This window comes from Meriones unguiculatus, chromosome 14, assembly GCF_030254825.1.
Source record: "Meriones unguiculatus strain TT.TT164.6M chromosome 14, Bangor_MerUng_6.1, whole genome shotgun sequence".
Lineage (NCBI taxonomy): Eukaryota > Metazoa > Chordata > Mammalia > Rodentia > Muridae > Meriones > Meriones unguiculatus.
In genome coordinates this window covers 29,210,464-29,234,998 of record NC_083361.1, presented here as the reverse complement: position 1 = coordinate 29,234,998, position 24,535 = coordinate 29,210,464, and the positions used below count along the sequence as shown (strand labels likewise).

The 24,535-nt window shown below is 43.1% G+C and overlaps 1 protein-coding gene and 1 pseudogene across 2 annotated transcripts in view; both read right to left on the bottom strand.

The window, feature by feature from the left end:
- The window catches only part of Sbf2 (SET binding factor 2), a 331,059-nt gene extending 316,361 nt beyond the window's left edge, over positions 1-14,698 (bottom strand). For both annotated transcript variants that reach the window (XM_060367046.1, XM_060367047.1), the window contains exon 1: positions 14,481-14,698. In XM_060367046.1, coding sequence (XP_060223029.1) covers positions 14,481-14,535 — 55 coding nt within the window. In that variant the 5' untranslated portion in view covers positions 14,536-14,698. The remainder of the gene's footprint in view (positions 1-14,480) is intronic.
- Positions 14,699-21,197: 6,499 nt separating this feature from the next.
- LOC110565904 (small ribosomal subunit protein uS2-like) lies at positions 21,198-22,093 on the bottom strand (annotated as a pseudogene).
- Positions 22,094-24,535: the final 2,442 nt, after the last annotated feature.

Here is a 24,535-nt window from a genome sequence, read left to right as displayed (position 1 = left end):
CAGCAATTATCAACTACTCATACAATTTCTTTGAGTCCTTTAACAAGGTCTTCAATAGCTTCAAACCTCATGATCACAAGTAAACAGTGATTTTACTATACAATTTCATTAGAATTATATATTTAATATTGTTTCTCAGCTTTCTGGATAAGATCAAGTACAAAATTATACATTTAAATAGCTTCTGCTAAAGAAATAAAAGATTGCTTTGTTTTGGCCTTTGAATTAAATGCTTTGATAACCAACTATTCTGTTTCATCATTACAAGCAAAAAAAAAAAAAAAAAAAAAAAAAAAAATCAGACCTGTAATTCAAGGTAGTAAAACCAAAAGGACAGGTCAGTTTTCCAAAATGATTGCAACTTAGCTACACCAATTAACCAGACCAAAATCTAGATGCTTCTAGATTTGAACCATTTTTTTTTAAAAAACTCCATCTACTAACTTCATGCATCCAGAGTAATCGTTATTTTTTCAGATTAAAATCAAAAGAAGAAATATTATATCAATTAAAAATGTAAATTCATTGTTTTATAAAGCTTACTTTTCCCTTAAAAATAGAAACTATGATGCTTGTTTAGCTGAACTATGATGTGTTCATGAAAATTGTAAGCATGTTTCCAGATAATATCATGGTTTTCTCAACTCTGTGACAATGAGTGGCAAACAGGTACAAAACCTATTCCACTGTGTTTATGAATCCCTTCTTGTGCTAACTTTCTTATAGCCCAGTTGGTGCTGTTAACAGCAGGGAATAGTAGCTGGAGCTATAGCCCAGTGATAATGCTCTTGCTTGGCATGCAGAAGGCCCTGGGTTCAATCCCAAGTACTACAAAAAAAAAAAAAAAAAAAAAGAATAGGGAATCTCTATCTCTTCAGACACACTTTGGCCATCCATTATCCAAAAATCAGACTGATCCTTGGCCAGAATATGACAGCCAGGAAAGGAACCTTAGAGAGACCTGACAATAATGGAATTATCTGCTGGCCCTTATGTAGGGTCTAGATACTGTCAGACATGTTGAAGTATGACTTTTATCATATAGTAGCAGACAATAAAATAAGTAAGATAACATCCCTTTAAGAGACCACAGCCTGGAAAGGAGTAAGTTATACCTAACAAACTGGGCAACTGACTTAAAAATTTTTCATTTTCACCATTTAGAAAAATCTTATTTCAGTGTTCCAGCCTTGCTTCAGCACTTCTCAGAAAATAAAGAGAAGATTATTTGATTCAGGGAGACTTGGGCCAAAATATTAAAGAAAGGTGTTGTTCTAAGATATCACTGAAAAAAACAACTGAAGCGCTGAGGTCAATCCAACCTTTCCCAAGCAGGGGCTTTCCTTACCCTGTCAACTTTAGAGGACTGGGGTTTCATGCAATTAAACCAGGAGGTGCCTTTACTGGTACTTAGAAACAAATTTACTGTAACAAGCTCTAAAGAGACAGACAGCACACTTTAAGATTTTGCAAATATAACAGAAAACAAATTTTCAATATGTAAGCAAATATGCACCAGGAATGCCCAACAGAACCACACAGTTGAGTCGAAACTAAGTAGAAAAGCAGACTGAGCAGAGCTCAGTGGCACAGCACACCCTTAGTAAGGCCCTCAGTCCACCTCAGAACCAAAGGAAAGAATGGAAGAAGGTAAGGAAAGGAGAGCAGTTAAGCAAAAATTCTAACCACAGGAACACAAGAATTTAAGGGCTGAGCAGAATGGGCCAGTCAAAATCCAAGTCTACACAGAGATAGTCAAATGAGAGTGAACAGGTCATACAACTTGCTGGAGAAAAAAAAGGAGACTAGGCCACCAGTCTGCAATCAAAGGCATTAACCTGTTTTCCAGTAAGCTGCATTTTCCCAAGGTGTTACCTCACTAGTACTTATAGCTGAGAAGAAATAATAAGGCTTTGAAAGTCTTTAGCAGCAATTCCCTAAACTTCAACACTAAAACAGTGTTTTACTTCCTGAAAGCTAATTCTGGTAGGCATGATACCAATTTCTTCTAATTCTACTTACAGAATACAAATCAAAAATATTCTATTTTTTGGAAATACTGAATATTAGATTAAGTTCTGTGCTTTTCTTTCCTAAGGTAGAATGTTCACCTTATGAAACTAAAGCCTGCTTTACTTAATGTCACTGTATTCATTGTTTTTCTATGGTTTAACAGTTGTCCTGGTTTGTTTCTCTGTTGCTGTGGTAAACACTGATCAAAGCAACTTTAGAAAGGGTTTATCTGGCTTACAATCCATTGAGGGAAGCCAGGGCAGGAACCAAAGCAGGGACTGAGGCAGAAACCATGAAAGAACAACACTCACTGGCTTGCTCAGTTACCTTTATTCTACAGCCCAGGCTCACTTGCAGGAACTGTACCATCCACCTGCAGGAATGGTACATCCACAATGGTCTGGGCCCTCCTACATCAATTAGCAAGTTTTTAAAAATGTCTGTATCCACCCCCATGCCGATCTGATGGAAGCAATTCTTTAGTTAAGATTCCTTCCTCCCAGGTGAGTCAACCCAACAGTCCAAGTTAGCCATCAAAACAGTCTTTGGCTATAGAAAAAAAACAGGCTGGTGATATAGCTCAGTGGGGTAGTGGAGTAAGGAGGAGGCATGGAAAGAGAGGGAGCGGGGAAGAGAGGGGGAGGAAAAAGAGAGAAAATGTGTGTTTTCTAGGTACAATCCCTAGTACAGGGGGAAAAAAGAAGGGAAGAAGGGAGGAAAAGAAGAAAGAAAAGAATAAGGCAAAACAAAGCCTCCTAATCCTCCCCAACATCCAGGCCTGAGAATTAAACATGGGGCCTCAAACACACTAGACAGGTGCTTTACTACTGAGCTATGGCCACAGCCATTTTTCTATTTTTATTGTCTGTTTGAGATTAAGTTGCCCAGTCAGGCCTTGAATTCATTCTATAACTCACAAAAGCCTTGAACTTGCCATCTTCTAGCATCTGCCCCCAGATAGCTGGGATTATAGATATGTACCATCAGGATGAACAAAGAAATTGTTTTTATGGAAAAAAAAAGAAAAAAGAAAAGAAAAGAAAGAGAAAAAGATTCAAACAAAGAAAGCCATGTGAAGAGAGGGCAAAAAATAGAATTATGGTGCCATAAATGGCAGAACACCGGGACCACCGGAAACTAGAAGAGATAAATATTCTTCCCTAGAAGCCCTCAAAAGAGGTTACCTCCTGACACCTAAATTTCAGAGCCACCCACAAAGTTATGCAAGAATAACCACATGTTGTTATTTGTTAGCCCCCAAATTTATGACATTTTGTTATAGCGGCCCCAATGCTGGAAAACTAACTTGTAACTATTATGTAGAACATCATTAAGAAACAGAATTAAGTCTGGTGGTGATGGCCAATGCCTTTAACTCCAGATTTTAGGAGGCAGAGGCTAGCAGATCTGAGTTCCAGGACTACACAGAGAAACCCTATCTCAAAAACCCAAAATATAAAAAGTGAAAATAAAGTAAACTGAGAGAGAGGGAGATAAAACATTTTTTAAAAATAAAGATTAGAAAAGCCAGGCATCTTGGTGTAAGCCTATAATTCCAGCAATTGGGGGAGGCAGAGGCAGGCGGATCTCTGTGAGTTCCAGGTGAGTCTGGTCTACAAAGTGAGTCCAGGACATGCAAGGTTACACAGAGAAACTCTTGTCTCAAAGAAAGAAAAAATTACTTCCTTTTTATTTTCCTCTTAAAATATAAAGTTTGCAAGTACTGGTGGCATCTACCTAGTGTGTTACAGGCTATAGCAGGCTACAGAGATCCTGTCTCAAAAGAAAAAAGGAAGGAAGGAAGGAAGGAAGGAAGGAAGGAAGGAAGGAAGGAAGGAAGGCCACACTAGTACATGGAGCTGGTCTTTTTAAGTTTTAATAAAATACATTCAAAGTTTTCTAACCTATCACAATGAGGTTTCTCACGTGGGGGGTGTTTACTCAGCTAACCTCAATTCTTATCACTTCTACCAATATTCTACAATTTGGTTAATAAGACAACAATCAACTAAGAAAAGTCAGAGTTAAAAATGATCCTATATGCCAGGCAGTGGTGGCACACGCCTTTAATCCCAGCGTTCAGGAGGCAGAGACAGGCAGATCTCTGAGTTTGAGACCAGTCTTGATTTACAGAGGAAGTTCCAGGATAGTCAGTGTTACATGGAGAAACCCTGGCTTGGGGAAAAAAACAAACAAACAAAATAACCTGTATAAGTTCTCAAAAAAAAAAAAAAAGTTCATAATTCACTAGAATAAACTTGCAGTGCAGTTCATGATTTGCCATTCAATGGAGTTAAATACAAGAAAAAAATAGGAGGCCACAGGGAGGAGGGAGACTTGACTGTCTCCTCCTTATCTGTACATTGCATATAAATAGATCATCTGTACATTCAACCACAAAGACCTTCAATAACTGCTCCTCTCTACAGCCTCAATTGGCTACCCATGACACTGAGAAACATTGCTTCACTATCTATGACCCTGGATCCTGATAACCCCATCCTGTCACCTTGTACCTGTTTTGCCAGCATGAAACTGCAAACTCAGATTTATAGTGACTTAAACATGTTATTATTTATCATGTTAAAAACAAAACAAAAACAAAAAAAAAAACACACAAAGGAGCTATCTAGATCTGCTATAGCAATCCTACTGTCAGTCATTAACTACCCAAGTTCTTTCTAGCTCTTTGCTCTGTTACTCCTACCCAAGATGACTGCTAGATCTCTAATCCTTTGCTTGCTTGCTTGCTTGCTTGCTTGCTTGCTTGCTTGCTTGCTTGCTTGCTTGCTTGCTTTGGGTTTCTCTGTGTAGGTTTCCTGGCTGTCCTAAAACTAGATCTATAGACCAGACTGGCCTTCAATGAAGAGATCCAAATGCCTCTGCCTCGCCTCCCAAACTCTGGGATTAAAGGCCTGAGCCACCACTGCCCAGCCAGGCTCCAGTCAGCTAAAGAAAAGCTGGGGATACACACCATTACCTCCTTAGAACACTTTTGAAACATTATGTTCATCATTCCATTTATAGTCAACTTATCCAGACATAGTCACATGATTATATCTGTTAAAAATTTAAAGAGAGCTGTAGATGGCTCAGTGATCAAGGGTACTGACTGCTCACCAGCTGGTGCATGTCTTTATCCCAGCACCTGGGAGGCAGAGGCAGGCGGATCTCTGTGAGTCTGAGGCCAGCCTGGTGTACAGAGTTCCAGAACAGCCAGGGCTACACACACAGAGAAACCCCATCTTGACGACCCTCCCCCCCAACAAAAAAAAAAAGAAAAAAAGAAATCTAAAAGAGAAAAAAATTTAATTTGAAAACAATTTTTCTCTTCTGCACAGCCATGTAACTAGACAAAAATTAGGGCTTACATCACCTACAAGAAAAATAATATCTATTAGGGGAAGTTAAATGTCTCTTCCAAATTCACCAAATCCTTTTGCTGCCCCTCTTCTTTCATCCCCTAAGCAATGGTGTACCCTGAAGCCTGGGCCCTGGTCATTTATTCCCATCTCTGTGACATCATTCTGAGGACATCTACACAAATGCCACAGCTCTATCTGCACTAATGACTCCCAGATTTTCATGGTTAGTCTCCATTTGCACTATCTTTTCACACTTCACTTGGATGGTGATGATCACAATTCAGGGCATGACGTGGCTGTTACCATCTTAATGAAAGCAGCTATAATTACCCACAGTGGAGCATCATTAGATCCTCAACTGAAATTACAACCACTTCCCTGCACCCTGCACGTAATTCTGCTCAGTTATGCATTCTTTTCTTGCTGTCTGACAAAAAACTGGCTATTGATAACTGCTAAATAAATCTCTAATCTTCACCTGTCTTTACTCCTGGTCCATGTATTTGAATACCCAAGTAACAGTTCCATCTTGTTTAAAAACAGTCATATTTAACATGTCCAAAATAAACTCGATCATTTCTCCCCTTGCTTGAATTTATATACCAATTACCCAGGTTAGAATCTTTGTTACTCTCAACTACTTTTCCTACTTCAGCCCTCACAGTAATTTATCATGAAGCTTTACTAATTTCAGCTTTCTAATTCTAGCATCCACACCATTCTTTTCACAGCGAGTACTCCTGAGCTTCCTCATACTGCTCCTTCTGTTTGCAGCTCACTGCCACTTGAGTCACAATTTTGTTAATTCTTGCTTCTTAAAAACTCTCATTTTCAAAGCCAGAGAGACGGCTCAGCAGGTGCCTGCAGCCACACCTAATGATCTGAGTTTAATCTCCAGAACATGCTTTGTAGGAGAGAAAACACTCTGGCAAGTTGTCCTCTCACCTCTAGACATATACTGTGGTGTATACACACACGCAAATTCAGTTTCAAAATACAATATTTCACTTATGGAAGAACATACATTTTTGCTTATTTCACCTGCAATATACTGCTTAATACTTACAAAACATTTCGAATACTTTTTCTAATATACTGGAGCAGACTGCTTTTAAAATATACAGGACTGCAAGTGAATATCAAACCTAAAATTAACGTAGTTTAATAACATCTATATAAAGAATTTTGCCTGCAAATAATTTTTGACTGCACCTTATCTTAAGCTTTAGGACCTTTTACATGCTAGACAAGAGCTCTGTTACTAAACTACATCCCTAGGTAAATGGGTTATTTCTAAAACAGTAAAACAAAAACTAAGCATAAAGGAATATAAAAAAATTAACTCATCACTCAAATTTACTTTGACAAATCTCAATAAAACTAACAGTAACAGAGTAAGAAAAGTAAAGGTAATTAAATAAGTAACTTTGTCTTTTAGAGACAAATCATACTTCCTAATTATTCTACCATCATCCAAATATAAAGTTGTGAAATAAAGGGTTGTTTTTTGGGGAGTGAGCTAATGTATGTGTGTATGAGTGTAGAGACCAGAGGTGGGCATGGTGTCTTCTCCAATCACAGTCCACCTTATGTCTTCACACAAGGTTTCTCACAGAACCTGAAGCACACTGATTCAGCTAAACTATCTGTCCAGGAAGCTCCAGGAGTCTCTGCCTCTCCAGCACTTGGATTACAGATGCTATGTATCACTGAGCCTTGCTCTTTTTACGTGGGTGCTAGGGATCAGGCCCTCATCACACAACAAACACTTACTTTACCAACTGAGCCATCTCACTATGCCCGAAAAATATAGTTTTAAATAATGAATTATCGCACTATCATAAAAATCAGTGATTTTAAGCTATGTTCTTGTAAATGATAACAGCATAAAAAGCACAAAACTGAAGAAACAGTAAGTATTCAACAGTAATAAAGTCAATGACACTGAGCTTCAGAAATATGATTCTATTATTAAAGAGTATGTTTTTACAAAATTGTATAGACTAAGAACTTCCTTATCAATGTTGAGAAAAATCAAGATACTTAAAGTACACTTTATTTTCTTTATGGTTTCTGGACTTTTTGCTTTTCAAGACAAGGTTTTTCTGTGTAGCCTTGGCTGTCCTAGACTCCCTACGTAGACTAGGCTGGCCTTGAACTCACGGAGATCCACCTGCCTCTGCCTCTCTGAGTGCTGGGAATACAGGTGGGTTCCTGGAGGCTTTATGTTGATAAAGTTGTAGATATACCAACAGTTAAAGGGACAGCAGACACCTTTACTTCATTTCCTTCACCAGACAAGCTGCATCCTTACAGTACAGAATCACTGTTAGGATGCTGGTATCATATAAGAAGCCACCATTCTTACTCAGATTTCCCCATTTTGTGTGTGTGCACATACCAGCCCACACCTTTAACTGCAGTACTTGGAAAGAAGAAAGAAGTGGGTCTCTATGAGTATCAGTGCCATCTACATTGATAATTCCAGGACATTGAGGGCTACACAGTAAGAGCTTGTCTCAGAAAAAGGAAAGAACAAGAAAAAAGAAAAGAAAGGAAAAAGAAAAATGTAACTAAAAATATGTAACAGAAAGATGATCCCACAGATAAAGGCACGTGCTGTCCGGCCTCATGACTTAAGTTTAATTCGAGGAACACACATGCTAGAAGTAGAAAATCAACTCTGGAAAGTTGTCCTCTGATCTCCACATGCGTACATACACATACACAAACACTAAATAAAGGGAAAAATATTTTAATTAAAAATGACTCAACTAAAATTATTTTTAATGGCAAAGACACTTTAAGTACTAAAACCATACTAACTTTTGAAGGCAGTTGGATAATAAAGGTTAGAAAATCTATTAGATTGACTATTCCCTTGTAATTTAAATAAGTACATACACTTTGTAGATTTTCATCCTACACTGCTCAGGCAGTTTGGAAAACACGTTTACAGTTTCATATAAACTTAAACAGATACTTGCCCATGATCTAAGAATTTTTCTGTTTTAACCCAAGAAAATTAAAAACATGCCAATATTCAAAGATCTTGTCAAATATCTACTTTATTCAGAGTAACCAATCTGGAAATCTGGAAACATAAATATCCACCAACTGATGAATGAATGAACAAACTGTGTTTTACATCTCAATATAAGCAAACAATGTTATCTCCAAGGCTGGAGATGCAGCTCTATTGATAAGAGTGCTTGGTTAGCATATAGAATACCCCAGATTCCATTTCTAGGACCACAGAAACTGGGCATGAGGGTACACAACTATAATCATAGCACTGGAGATAGAGGCAGGAAGATGAGAATTTCAAGGTTAGCCTTGACTACATAAATTTGAGGTTAGCCTGAGCTACAGGGGAAAGAGGAAGAGAGGGAGAAGAGAAGAGGAGGAGAAGTGAGGAGGGGAGCAGAGGGGAGGAAAGGGGAGAGGAAAGGAACGGGAAAGGGAAAGGGAAGGGAAAGGACAGGACAGCAATGAGTATAGCTCAGTGGTAGAGTACATGCTTAGCATGGGTGAGGCCCTGAGTTCAACACTCAGCACCGAAGGGAAAGGGGAAGCAGTGCAAGGGTACAATTATACAACATGGGTTAATCTCAGTGTATGAATCTAAGTGGAAAATAAGCCAAACATTAAAAAAAAAACAAAAAAACAACTGTCTGATTCTATTTCAGTAACACTCTACAAACAACAAAATCATAGAGACGGAAAGCAGATCTGTAATCAGAGAATAAGGAGAAAACAGACTACAAAAGAGTGTAAGAGGACTTTTGTTTTGTTTTGTTTTGTTTCTCAAGACAGGACTTCTCTGTGTAGCCTTGGCTATCCTGGAATCTCTTTGTAGACCAGGCTGGCCTCGAACTCACAGAGATTCATTTGACTGCTTCTGCCTCCCTGAGTGCTGGAATTATAGGCATGCACTACCATGCCCAGCTTTATAAGAGGGCTTTTTATAGGGAAGAAAATGTTCGATATCTTGATTGTGGTAGTGATTATACTAGTATATATAATTGCTTAAAACCACTGACATGTTTGCCTAACTTTTTTGCACATAAATTATGCTTGAATAAACTACATAAATTATACAAAAATATAACAGAAAAAAGTATACATTTCATACTTCAGATTATAATTTATGCAACATTCTGGGTTTCATTTAAAAAAAAAGAAGGAAAGAAAGAAATCTTCTCTTTGTTGAGTGTGGGAGAAGAGTAGTCATAGTAGCCACAGGACAGAGGTGGGACTTGTAAAATCTCAAGCAAGCTTTGGGAAATAGAAGAGTCCATGTGGTCAGAGAATGGCCAAAGACAAACACATTGTATCAGAAACTGTGGGTCAAAGCTACAGGAACAAACTGGCCTGGAGCATTAAGATGCAAAGGGAGTGAGAGTGAAGATGCCTAAGTGTGAGGTCAGAGCATGAGCAGAATGAGAAGTGTGTCCACAGAAACCACCATAAGCACAAATGCATCAAGAGCACAAGCAAGTTGGGGAGACCCTGTGTGGTGGCATCCTAACATGGATTCTTAGATCCAACAGGGCTGGAAGTAAGGGAGGAAGATATGAAACGAAGAAGTAGCCTCAGTAGGGAGAGAAAACAAGTCAGTATAAACAACAGCAAAAAATAAACAAGATATGCATCTGTGCATGTGTGTAAGGCCTGATTTCCCACTGTTTGAGAAGACCATTACAACATGTAAAAGGCAAATGCTAGATTGCTGGGCTGAAGTCTGGGTACTGGATTAGTTCACAGTTTTTGATGTACAGAGACAGAAATATAGATATATGTGTATATCTGGATAAATATATCCTCTAGCTCCAATCATGAAGAGAGTCTGGGAATACTTGTAACCCAACAGTAATAAAGATGCTAGCAAAGAGAAACTAGCCTCCACTGGGAGAAAGAAGGGGGTCTCCAAAGGAATAGTTGATTACAGGGTTGCACTTGCTTAGTGTGTAAGCAAGTCAGAGGCTTAACACCACAAAGGAGAAGAAATGGGTGTGTATGTGTGCACACGTACCTTAGGTCAAAAAGTAAGGAGGCTCAAAGAATGAGGGAAATGGGACATGTCAAAAAAACACAGAAGGGACTGGAGAGACGGCTCAGAGGTTAAGAGCATAGGCTGCTCTTCCAAAGGTCCTGAGTTCAATTCCCAGCAACCACACAGGGGCTCACAACTATCTACAATGAGATCTGCTACCCTCTTCTGGCCCACAAGGCATACATGCAGGCAGAACACTGTATAAATAATAAAAATTAAAAAAAAAAAGACACAGAAGCCAGATATATGAGCTCAAATGACAAAACATTTTAAACATCAAAATGAGTATCTATGTCCTCCCAAAATTCCTATGTTGAAGTCCTAAGACCCAGAGTAACAGAACTGCATGAGATCTTTGGGAGTTACTCAGGTCTTGGAGGTGAAGTCCATATAAATAGTTCACAACCTTATTAAAGAGATCCTATAAAATCACGTGGCCCGTTAGGCCACTAGCTTAAAGTGAGAACAGGACTGTAGACAAGCATGCCCCCAACTAGACCTCATATTTTAACTTTAGACTTTCCGGAGTGTACAACTGTGAACAGTAAAGCCTTTGTTTATAAATCATTTGTCATGTAGCCCCAGCAGACTAAAACAAATATTAACAGTACAGTCCACTACAGAAGGCACATAGATCATGAATCCATATTGATGTAAGTGTATGGCAAATGCATTAATATTCTGATGAGAACCAAGACACAGTGTCAAGGTACTCATGGGGGTGCAGGGTATTAACTCTGCAGTAGAAAAGCCTGGCAAACACTGAAAGTGAAAGTATGTACCACCTGACAAGACAGCGTGTACCACTGTTATAATACCCTTGCCCGAGCGTATGTATCGATCCATGAGAGCAAAGAGAGCTGAGAGACAGTCTACAAAAATAACTAACCTGGGATATTGGCCATCTAGTACAGGATAACCATGGTACAACCCACAGACCCAAATAAACTAAGTAACATGGAGGGTTCAAGAGAGGATGCTTGAATCCCACTAAGAAGGGGAAATAAAATAGATACCACAGACATGGGAAGTGGAGTGAGAGAGGAAGTGAGTGGGAGAGGGGAGTAAAGAGAGGACCAGGAGGGGAGATCAGGTGTGGGAAAAGTGGGGATGGGAGTGAGAGGGCTAGGAGAAAAGGGAAACTGGTATTGGGGCATCTCTGAGACAAGATAAAGACCTGGAATTTTGGAGGTGCTTGAGAAGATATGGGGGTGACCCTGACTGAGACTCCTACAGCAGGGATATTGAGACTAAAGTGGACATATCCTGTAGCCAGTGGAGGGGGGTAGACATCAATCAACTCACAAAACCCTTGACCCAAATCTGTCTGCCTACAAGATATTCACGGATAAAAGATGGAACAGAGATTGAAGAAATGGCCAACCAATGACTGGCACAACTTGAGACCCAAACCATGAGAGAGACCCAACTTGTGACACTATTAATAATACTCTGCTATGCTTGTAGCAGAGACCAGCCTGTCATCTGAGAGGCCTCATCCAGCAGATAATGAAAACAGTTGCAGAGACCCACAGCCAAACAAACATTAGGCAGAACTCAGGGAGTCTTGTGGAAGAGTTAGAGGAAGGATTGAAGGAGCTGGAAGGGTGGGTCACCACAAGAAGACCTACATAGCCAGCTAACCTGGGACCATGAGGCCTCAGAAAGACTGAATCACCAACAAAAGAACATGCCTGGACTAGTCCTAGATCCCCTACACATAGGAAACTGATGCACTGCTTGTCCTCAAGTGGGTCCCCTAACAACTACAGCAGGGGCCTTCTCTGACTTGGACTCTGTTGCCTCCCTTTGGATCCCATTTCCCTAGCAGGGCTGCTTTGTCTTGCTTCAAAGAGGAGGTACTTAATCCTGGTTTGACTTGATGTGCCAGGGTGGTTGGCTGGAGAGGGGGAGTATATGGGAAAAGTGGGTGGGTGGGTAAGACTGGGAGGAGAGGAGGGAGTGGGGTTGGGAGTGGGATGTAAAATGAACAAATAAATAAATTAATGAAGAAAGAATATAACTGACCCATAGTCATCAAAAGTGACAAGATCATGAAAAAGATGAGGGAACTGTTCCATATTGGAAATGACTAAAGAGAACAAAACAATGCAACACTTAAATGTACCAACTTCTTTCGACAATTATGTGAGTAATAACAGTCAACAAAACCCAAAATAAATGGAATACTGTGTCAGCGTGAATTTCCTATTTTGATAGCTGCACTGTCATTATGTAGGACAATGTTCTTGTTTGTGTAAAATTGACACTAAACTATTCCAAGTGACAGGGCATAAGGTCAGCAGCTTCCTCTCAAAATGTCCAAAGTAAAACAGCAATTAACTGTGTACCATACTTGGAACCTTTTTCAAGTTTGTTATTGTTTCAAAATTGTTGTGAGGGAAGCTGGGCGTGGTCTTTAACCCCAGCACTTGGGAGGCAGAGGAAAGCAGATCTATGTAAGTTCAAGACCAGCTGGTCTACATACGGAATCCCAGGACAGCCAGGGCTCTCTACAGAGAATTTGTCTCAAAAAACCAAACTAAATACAACTGTTGTAGGGGAAAGAACAATGTAACTAAAAACTGAATAAGATTAAAAATAAAACTGATTCTCCACACTGACAGTCTGAGTAAGACTATGTCTGTAAGAGACTGAAAAGTGAAATGACATGACATTTTGGAGCAGCAAGAAGATTCTCTAAATACAGCCCACTGTCTTTTTTTCATTGTGTGTGTGTTCATGACGCAGGTGAAGCGTGCATACTAGGGAACACATAGGAAGGTCAGAAGACAACTCTGTGCAATCACTTCTAGCCATCCACCTTTTCATAAATTCAGGGATCGAACACGGGTCTCCAGGCTTGCCCAGCAAGAGCCTTTATCTGCTGAGCCATCTCACCGACCTGCAAGCGGTTCTCTTAAGTGACCTCAATTAGGTAGTAGTGAGAAAAATATGTGAAGGATCCCTTCTCCTAAACAAATTCTTAGGGATGAATAAATAATAAAAAGAGATGAGTAGAACAGTAGTACCCTAGTGCTACCAACGACTAACAATCAGCAAAGCACAACCTAAGCACCCCCTGAGACAAGGAAGGGGCTGCAGGGCTGGTAGCTAAAATTCCTTCCAAGTGTAAAACTGGAATTACCCTGAAATAAAAGAGCTTTCCCAGCTCTACAGGCACCTTGTCATTACATCCCGCTTATCTATAAATAGCAACACAAAGAGATACAAATAGGAAAATAAGTTTGCGTGAGGCCTGTATATTCCTCGCTGTGCAAGTCCACCAAAGTAAAAACAGCAATGTATCTGGCAAACTGTTCCTTACGAAGAATTCTCTGACGAATAAAGAGAACAATCAGAACACCTGAAAGCTAAGTGAGAGCACCTGCAGTGGTTGGCTGGCTGTCTTTATAGAGTCATTTCATCCTGCAATGCCGGCACACACGTCCTGAAACAATGTTCCTAGAAATGTTTCAAAGTGCACGGATCCTGTGGCCTTCCCAAGTACCCGGCGTTCGTTCCACCGGGATGTCCAGGGGCCCCCACCCCACCCCACCCCCGAGGGCAGGCGGGAGGCAGCACCGGACTCTCTGCACTTCCTCTCCGGGAGGACTGCCCCCAGCGTCACTCTCACTCAGGATGCAGGGCACAAGTGGATCCCTAGGAACTCCGCACAGTGTGCTCCCGCCCTCCCAGCCCCGGCGGCACGAGGGCGCGGTCCCGGGGACCCGCAGCCTCCGCAGGAGCGCGTGGCGGGACGCGGGCAGGCTCTCGGGACCCGCCCGGCCCGCCAGCCCCCGGCCGCAGCGCCGCGGCCTAGCCCCGCCACCGCCGACCGGCGGGTCCCCCCGCACGCCCACCGCCAGCCAGGCTCGGCCGCGCCGCGAAGGCCGCCACGCGTGGCCCGGCCGCTGCGCCGCCGCGGGACCCGGCCCGCCCGCCTCCCCGCCTCCCGGCCGCGACGCCCGGCCCCGCCGAGCCCACTGGACGGCTGCCGGGGGCGGAGGCGAAGCCCGGGGGCGGCGCCCGCCCCACACCCTTACCTGGCTTCTCGTGGTCGTAGCCTACCACGATGAAGTAGTCGGCTAGCCGCGCCATGACCGCCGCCGCCGCGCCCGGGAAGCGGGTTCCCGTCGCCGCCCTCGCCGCCGCCGCCCACCCGGCCCGGGCGAGCTCAGCATTTTCCCTCCGGCGGCTGTAGCGGTAGCAGCGGCGCTTCAGCCATGTTTGACAACCGAGGCGCGCACTGCGCCTGCGCCGCGCCGCGCGCCCGCCCCTCCCCCGCCCCACCCGAGAGGGCTCGGCCACCGGCGCCCGGCGTTCGCGAGCCCACGCGGCGCTCCGAGGCCGCTCGGACACGCGGCGCGGGAAGTGGGCGGCCGGGCGCAGCCTCGCCACCCGGGCCGCGCTCTTAGAGGCCGGGCCCCTGCCTCAGCGCCCCCTCCCCTACTCTCTATTTTCCCGGAGCGGGGTCTTTCCTTCCGCCCTCTCTCTCCCTTTTGCAGTGGGGGGAGAGGGCACGGAGGGGCACGGGGTCACTTGGAAAGTCTGCTCTTTTCTGCCGCCTGCTTGCCACTGGCAGCGCGGATGAGATTCTCCCGCCCTCGGCTGGAAGCTTGGAATTTGCACCGCCAAGGCTTTTGCTGCACGTTTCCTGTTTATGTTGTGCAGATGGGAATTTTAGAAACATGCCACCGAGCTGGCGGGGGAGGAAAAGACTTGCGCAATCTTCAGAGGCGCCTATGGTTTCTGGGCTGGGGGCGGTGAGCTTGGGCTTTCCTCTGAGTGCCCGAGGGAGTTGGATTCCACCTAGGAACAGGGCATCCCCGGGATCCTCCTGAAATGGGCCGGTCTCTCCTCGGGGAGCCCCGCCCGCCTGACTTTCACTGCTTTTTCGTCTCGAGGCTCGGGTAGCTGAAGCAGGAGTTAACTTCCAAGTTGCTCTACTGCAAAAGCAAAAGTGGGGCTCTTCGTCCAGTCTAGAGATTATCCAAGTGACTGCGTTTTTAAGAACTATCCCCTACTGATGTTTTCAAATTTGGCTGGTACAACACTTGAATGAGGTTACTTTGTCACTTCTTAATGATCGTGAAATTTTAGTTGAATATGTATATGAATTAAGACTGAAGTTTTCGGAACCCGTGGTTGAGAAATTATCTTCGTGAGGACATCACTCACTGAGGGATTTGATCTTTAATATAGTGCATTAGTAGATGCCAATGTGCTTAGTGCAGCACATATACCCTCTGCCAATGACTAGCAGGAAGCTAGTGACTAGAGCTGTGAACACAGAGTCCAAAGGGTCATCAGTTCAGCTGCTCTGACTGACCAGTTCTCTTTTCTGGGCCAGCGTTTCCCGTCCCGATTCTGTGCTGGGAACTGAACTTAGGGTCTCATACATGCTAGGAAAGCCTTCTACCTTTAGGCTATTTTCCCAGTGACAGGGCAGACTTTTTCAGCAGGATCTGAGCAGGTTGGGCCCGGCCGGGGGGGGGGGGGGGGTGCTTAACTCAGGGCCTCCTTTGTAAATGGCTGCTAGTCCGACAGAGGAGTCAGCACAACTGATGTGATGAAAAGTAGGTTAGTTTTCAAAATAATTAAAGCAAACAAAACCGCCCACCACACCTCATATAGAAAATTTCCCAGTCATGTCCCTTGGAGTTCTTCCTCCACTTTTTCAGTAAAGAGTAATCTCACTTCCTCCAGAGACAGCCCGCTCCACAGCTTAACAGCTGAGTTAGAAAGTCCTTCCTCATGAAGTCAGAGTTGGCCCCCTGTAACCGCCCTCGTGTTCTCTGAAGCTACCAGAAGGGGAGGGACACCACATGACTGTGTGTAATTTTTAGAATTATTATTGTGGGGTGTTTCCCCCCTCCCCCGGTTTTACCTTCTTTTTGAAATCTGGGATAAGGGACTGGAGAGATAACTACACAGTTGAGAGCACTGTACTGCTCTTCCAGAAGACCAGATTTGACTCCCAGCTTTCGCTTGACAGTCCACAACCATCCATCTGTAACGCCAGGTCCGTGGGATCCAATTCTGGTCTCCTCCAGAAACAGGCATGCATGTGGTACATGAACATGCAAAATCCATACCTGGGACAAAATTTATTTATCATAAAATTAAATATACACTCCACTGGCATTTAATATATCTCACCATTAGACAATGACTACATCTGTCTAGTTTCAAAACATTTCTTCACCCACCCAAAATCCATTAAACAGATACTGTTCTCTAGGCCCTGGCAATAACCACTTACTTTCTGATTCTATTGGTTTGTCTATTGAATTAATCTTGTTTGGTATATTGTTTCCTAGATTTTGGGGTTTTGCTTGTCTGTTGGTTGGTCGGTTTTTCTGAGACAGGGTTTCTCTGTGTAGCCTTGGCTGTCCTGGAACTCTCTTTGTAGACAAGGCTGGCCTTGAACTCACAGGGATCTGCCGGCCTCTGCCTCCTGAGTGCTGGGATTAAAGGCATGAGCCACCACACCACCTGGCTTGTTTCCTAGTTTTATCCCTGCTGTATCATTAGTGCTGCCTTGTACTCTTTAAGAGCATGAGTACTGCGTTCTCCCTTACTGTTGAATAACCCTCCACTGTATGTACACACCAGGCTTTGCTTATCCACTGGTGGTTTGGGGCATTGTTTCTGTCTAGCACCATGACCATGTATAGAAAGTATGTGGGTGGGGCTAAAGAGATGGCTCAGTGGTTAAGAGCACTGGTTGCTCTTCCAAAGGTCCTGAGTTCAATTCTCAGCACCCACATGGTGGCTCATAATCATCTATACTAGGATCGGATACCCTCTTCTGGCATGCAGGTGTACATGCAGATAGAGCACTCACATACAGAAAATAAATAAATCTTAAAAAGAAAAAAAAAGTATGTGAATACCAATTTGCAATTCTCTTGCTATATCCTTAGGAGTAGCACTACTGGACAGCAGTGAATTACATATGGTAATGATTTTACCTACCAGCACTGACCAAGGAGTCTAACTTTGTATCTTTGTCAACACTTGTTTTCTTGGTTGTTATTTTAAAGTATTATAGACATTTTAAGAGGTATAAATTACTTTTTGTTTGTTTGTTTGAGGTTTTTGTTGTTTTGGTTTAGTTTTTGTTTGCTTGCTTTTTAAGACAGGGTTTCTCTGTGTAGCCATGGCTGTCCTGGAACTCACTCTGTAGACCAGGCTGGCCTCAAACTCAGAGGTCTGTCTGCCTCATACTCCTGAGTGAGTGCTGGGATTAACAGAATGTCCCACCACTGCTTGGCCCAATAAGTATGAATTATTAACCTTTGCTGTTGCACTTAAGACAGGGTCTCACTGGAGACCTAACTAATCTGTAACCTAGTTTACTCTTGAACTCTGGATCCTGCTGCCTAATTTTCACCCCCAATACTGAGGTTAACAGCATGGAATTAACCACCAGGCCTAGATGAGTCTTACTGTCCTCCTGCTTTATATTTCTTTAATGACTCATGGTGTTCAGCATTTTTTCCTGTGTATGTCTGCCATTTCTAAATCTTCTTTGGAGAAATTCTATTCAAGTCCTTTGCCTAACCACACCCTCACCCCACCCTTTGAGGGTCTAACCCTTGGCTTCCCCCATGCTAGGCAAGCTCTTTTCTACTGAGCCATACCCCAGTCCCAGCCCTGTTTGTTTTTGTTGTGTTTGTATACTCTAAAAACTAGATTTCTGTCAAATACAAACTCTGCAGATGTTCTTTCTGTAGACTGCCATGTTATCCTCTTGATATTGCCCTTTGGTTCACAAAAGTATTTTACTTTGATAAAGTCCAAACTTTTATTGGTTTCCTATGATTTTTGTATCATATCTAAGTGTCCGTTGTTGCATTTGACATCATGAAAGTCCACTTCTTTGTAAGCTACACATAATTATAGTTCTTATATTTGGGCCTTTGATCCATTTTGGGTTGACTTTGTAATGGTAGGGTTCTCATTTTCCCTTTTATTTTTAAGATCTATGTTTATTTTCTGTGTGTATGTACCTCTGTGTGTACACATATGTATGCGTGTTTCTGTGATGACCAAAAGAGGGTATCAGAGCCCCCAGAGCTGGAGTTAGAGGCAATTGTGAGCTATCCAGCATGGACGCTAGGAACTGAACTTAGTTCTTTGGATGAAAATCAGGTTTTCTTAACCACTGAGCCATCCTCCCAGGGCTCCATTTGCTCTTTAAATGCATATTGTTTAAATTCTATTTGCAAATATTGACATTAACCTGAGGTAGTCATTATTCCTCCTACTAATACAAAGCTACATTCCCACCCTGCAAGTTTATTTTAATTTCCTTCTTTTTCTTTATCAAAGTTGTTTTTCAAACCTCGAATTCAGCACTACCTTCCTGAGTATATTTTATTAAGGTCTTAGATAGACTAGTGGACATTTAAATGGCTGTTTTGTAAATGAAGTTTTCCCATGACCTACGGTAAAGGCCTAAAGGTACTGTGTGTTCCTATCTACACATGAACACATTAACATCCACTGAAGCTACACTTTGCTTTCTCACCCAACAACTGCCAGGCTGCTGAAACTGATAAGCCCGGACAGGGCCACCCGATTGCTGAGGTTGGCTGAAGGCCACCCACCCTCTAAGATAACTACCATCACCTTTCACTAACAAGGGAGAGAACAAAGCAAGTCCAGATTTGTTTTGCTGAGTGCTGGGAGCTGCAAGGGAGGAAGGGTATACAGCACAGTGATGGAGCTACACAAGAGAGACGACAGCCTTTCTGGCCTTAGAAGACAAGATGGAGCTGATTGCCAGTGGGAGGATTTCTCACCCTGGTACTCCCCCAGTGGGCTGCGGTGGGGTAAGCGGTTTCACTGTACAGTCATTGCAAGTGCTTCCTGTGGTTAGCCACCACAGTTCAGGCAGGCAGTCTGAGAGTTGGATTTGGCCATATGTCCTGCAGGCACAACCAAGGCCCCTTCAGAATGCTTTTCCCACCCAATAACAAAGGAGCCTGGGAGCTGTGGTGGAAAATCCCCTGATGTGTTGCCACATCTCCAGCCACTCAGTTGCCTAAGCAAGAATCTTAATGACTGCTACCCTTGATGCTGGCCTTTCTCTAGCCCACGTTCGTCATTCAGTCCTGTTGCTCCTCCTTCCCACATGTCCACTTCACCCTCACATTACTGTCGTCTCCCATCTTGATAGTTTATGATACCTTCCTCACCTGTTCCCCTGTTCACTGGTTCCGTGTATGTAAAAGATGGTTTTATGTATGTAAAGCTTATTTCTTTAAGATCAGGTTTTATGTATCTCAGGCTAGCCTCAAACTTGCCAAGCACACAAAGATGACATTGAACTTCTGATCCTCCTGACTGTGCCTCCTTTTTGGGATTACAGATATGTACCAAACACAAGGTTTCATGGATGCAAGGCAAGTGCTTTATCAACTGAGCTACATTCCAAGCCCTTATATAGAAAACCTAAAGACAAAAAGCAGGCTATTGACCCTGTCTTAAAATTAAGTCTGTGAGCTGGGCTCAGTGGCACTTGCCTGTGAGTCCAGCACTCAGAGAGATAGCTGGGTCACTGTGAGTTCAAGGCCAGCCTGGTCTACAAAGCCAAGACAGCCAAGGCTACACAGAAAAGCCCTATCTTGAGAAACCAAAAAAAAATAAATAAATAAAAAAAAATTAAAAAAAAGTTTGTAAACCAAGCACACCATTTTCAGTTTGAACTATGTTTGGTGTGCAGGAAAGAGAAATTTAGAGATGGCTGACGGACTGTGTCCTATGTCCTAGGCCATTGAGACTTGGCTTTTTTTTTTTTTAAGTACCCGTGACTGCAGTGGCTACAGTATAAATAGGTACTGTGGGGCTTTGCAGGCTGCTCTTACTTAGATTGCATGTTTGGTAAACAGGCGGCCTTGGCTACATAATTTGCAGAGTCCAGTGCAAAACGAAAGTGAAGGACCCCTTGTTCAAAGGTTAAGGATTTCAAGAGCTTTAGCAGAGCATTAGAACGAAGGCGGGCTCCTCTGAGGGCACATCCCCAGCACTGAAAAGGGTGCATTTCCACCTAGCTGTGCTGGTGCAGTGAGTGTGCATGCTGGAGTGGGGAGGGGGTGTAGGTGGTGAGGAGATCTGGTGCAAGCTCTACCCTGGATGCCACCACCATTCTTCCCTCCCTGCTCTTCCAGCCCATCCACCACCTTCATTAGCTGAGATGATACTCTGCTTTTGTTTTTGTTTTGTATGTATATGAGCGCTCTACCTGCATATGCACCTGCGTGCCAGAAGAGGGCATCAGATCCCAGTATAGGTGGTTGTGAACCACCATTTGGTTGCCAGAAATCAAACTCAGGACCTCTGGAAGAGCAGACAGTGAGTGCTCTTAACCGCTGAGCCATCTCTCCAGCCCCTATATTCTGCTTTTCTTGTTGATATTTTGGAGCTGACAATGGGACTTAGAGCTGCCTTGTGCTCGCTTAACACATGATTTACCACTAAGCTACATCCCCAGCCTCAAAACAATCTCTGGTTGCTGTTGTCTTGTCATTATTGCTGAGATGATCTCACTATATAACCCAAGCTCACAATCCTTCTGCCCCAACCTCCTGAGAGCCAGGATTACAGGAGTGTACCATTACACTCAACGCTCAAAACTACTGTTTATAATGTGTGTGTGTGTGTGTGTGTGTGTGTGTGTGTTTTCAGCTATTAGGAACTTTATTTTCCTTCTACCTTTTTTTTCCCCTTTGCTCAGGTGTCTGCAGAGGAGCTCAGGACCACTCAGTGGTGGCTCCAAACCACTTAGTGGCCTGTGCTATGGGAGCTACTAACCAGTCCTCATTGGCTGGCTAAGCACTCCACTTCTTCAGTAGGGAACTGCTGGATGGGTACAGAGGGCACCGGCACACCCTCAGACCAGTCTGCCACCTCGGGCTGAGCAGCAGTGAATTCAGGAGCTGGCACAGTCCATTCGCCCTGGAATTCCTCCTTGGTCTCAGCCTTCTCAGCACCAGTCTGCTCCTCCTCCTCAATGTCCTCTGGGTCTCTGTAGAAGTAAAGATCTTCTACAGAGTGGCATAACCTCCCACAGGTGCTCATGGGAGATAGTGCCACACATGAGGAGTATTTCCTGGGCCAGCATCCCCCACATCAGGCCCACTGAGTGAGCTCCTTGTTGTTGCATGGATGGCAATGTCCACATAGCGCAGAGGAGAATCTGTGTTGCACAGAGCGATGGTGGACAGGTTGATCTAAGAGGCCTCTGTGAGGGGCTGGTGGTCAGCCCTGGGACCAGTAACCACTAGAAACTGTGGCTCCCTGAAGGCTGCTTGGATCTGGTTAGTGAAGGTCCCAGGTGTGAAGCAGCCAGCAATTGGAGTAGCTCCAGTGGCAGCAGCAAACTTCAGCACAGCTCGCTGGCCAATGTTCCTGGAGGAGATGACGCTGACATCATCAGGGTCCTCAATGGCAACAATAGCCTGAGCCGCAAGCAACAGCTTCTCCCAGGTCATCTTCGGATTTATGATGTAGATACCATCACTCTTCCTTTTGTAGATGTATTGCTCTGAAAGTCAAGGTTGGTGCCACCTAAATGGGTTCCTGTGGCGAGAAATTTGAGGACATCCTCCTCCTCCTTCATTTGCAGAACATCAAGGGCTCCAGACATTTTTTTGGAATGTCTGTAACATTTTGTGTAAGTTTCCTCTTTAAGTTACACTCAGAATCAAGAACAATGAAGTATGGACCTGTCCCCAGCAGTGCAGAAAAGTGTGTGTGTGTGTGTGTGTGTGTGTGTGTGTGTGTGTTTAATTTCTGAAATCTTACTATTAATTTTACAGGACAAAAGGATCTTTGAGATAAGTGTACATCAAATCATTTCTCTCCTGTTTTCAAACCCCTTGTCTTAGTTACTTTTCTAACACTGTGCTAAGCTATCATGACTAAGGCAGCTTATGGAGGAAACGGTTGGTTGGGTACCTAGAGTTTCAGAGGGTAAGTCCATGACCATCATGGCAGGGACCATGGTGGCAGACAGGACTGGCAGGCGGAGCACCAGAGCAGTGGCTGAGAGCTTCCATCCTGATCTACAAGTATGAGGCAAAGAGCTTCCTGAGACTGGTGTGGGATTTTAAAAGCTCAAAGCCCACCCACAGTGACACACCTCTTCAACGAGGTCACACCTCCTAATTTTTCCAAAACAGCTCCACCAACTGGGGACCAGATTTTCAAACATATGAGTCTATAGGGGTCATTTTCATTCAAACAACTACACTCCTCAATAGCTTCCTATGTAGCCAAGAATTACGATAAAAAATTTCAATGTCCCAAAGCATCCCAGGCACACAGGTTTTGTTGCCGCCGCTGCTGTCTGGTTTTTGAGACAGTTTCATGTAGTCCAGGTTGACCTTCCTAATGCTCCATTTACAGGCATGTGTCACCACACTTGCCTTATGGTCTTGTTTGTTTGTTTGTTTTTGTTTTGTTGCTGTTTTGTTTTTCAAGACAGAGTTTCTCTGTGCAGCTTTGGCTGGACTGGACTCACTCTGTAGACCAGGATGGCCTCGGACTCACAGGGATCCGGTGTGTGCCACTACACCTGCTGACCTCTGTGTTTTGTTTTGTTTTTGGGGGGGTATTTTTACCTTTTTTTGTATATGAGTGATAAGAGAGGTTTTGGGTTTTGTTCTTTTGCGTGTATTTAGGTGTACCACATGTTTGCCTCATATCCCAGGAGGTGATAGCGCATCAAATTCCCCGAAATAGGAACTACAGAAGATTGTCAACCACCATGGACATGCTAGGAACGCTGAAAAAAAAAAAAAAAAAAAAAAGCAGAGAGTGTTTTAAGATTTATTATGTATACAATGTGTTCGTATATACACCTGCACGCCAGAAGAGGGCACTAGATCTCATTATAGATGGTTGTGGGTCACCATGTGGTTGCTAGGAATTGAACTCGTGACCTCTGGAAGAGCAGCCAGGACTCTTAACCTCTGAGCCGTCTTTCCAGCCCCATAGAAAATGTTTTTTCATCGCTATGCCATCTCTTGAGCCTCTCTAGCTTCCTCTTTAATCTCTCTTTTTTTTTAATTATTATTTCTTTCTTCTTCCCTAGTATATTCCAAACAAATTCACCTTCTTTCATTTCCTCTATTGAACTAAAATGTTCTCACCTCTGGGCCTTTAAATACATATGTTCTTTATCCCTTCTGGGGTGTTAGGTCCCTCTTGCTTTTCTTTAGGTGTCATAGTGAAATTTATAGTGATTACATACATATCTATGCATGGTCTATGGGTTTGTTAATGGTGGATCACCCCACAAGACTGTAAGCTTATCGAGAAAGAATGATGTTTGCATGAATCATTTTTGTGTGTTCAGGACTTAGAACAGTATTGAGTACCTAATTCACAAACAGTAGCTATCTGGGGAAGGACAAATAACCTTTTAAACAGTAAATGCCTTTAACGAAGTTTTCATAATCTGATAGTAATACAGAATTCCCACCTAGAGGATATGAGCACGTAGCATTTTCTTTATTAATGCCAGCCATTGTGCCATCTGTAATAAACTTCTCCTGAAGTCTATTTATCTTGTTCTGTTACTGCTGTCAATAGGACAGCCTCCTCTATTCCTGCTGCCTTCTCTGTGTTCTATTTCATTTATCCCATAACAAGTTACTTTCTTTAAGCTTTAGGGAGGTTTAGCATCTGGCTTTATCATATGCAAAGACTATCTGTATCTGCCTGTTTTGTACAGAAGCTAGAAATACAGCTCGGAGGCAAAACATTTGCTTCGCATACACGAGGTAAAGAAGGAGGAGGAAGAGGAGAAAGAAAAGGAACAGGAGAAGCAAAGCTTTGCTTTTCTTTATGCAGATGCTCTGCCTTAAATACAGGGGTTAACAGTCTTCCTGTCTCTGCCTTCCAAATAAGAAAGAAGTTACAGATACAGCAACAGTGCTGCTTATTTGATGTTGGTTTTTAATGTGGTCCCTCTCTTGACAGTCACTATATACCTGCTTTACACATAGTTGGTTTTATGTACATGTTTATTTTCTGGGAAGAAACTATATTTTCATTAGGTTTTTATGAGAGGTCAGATCTCCAG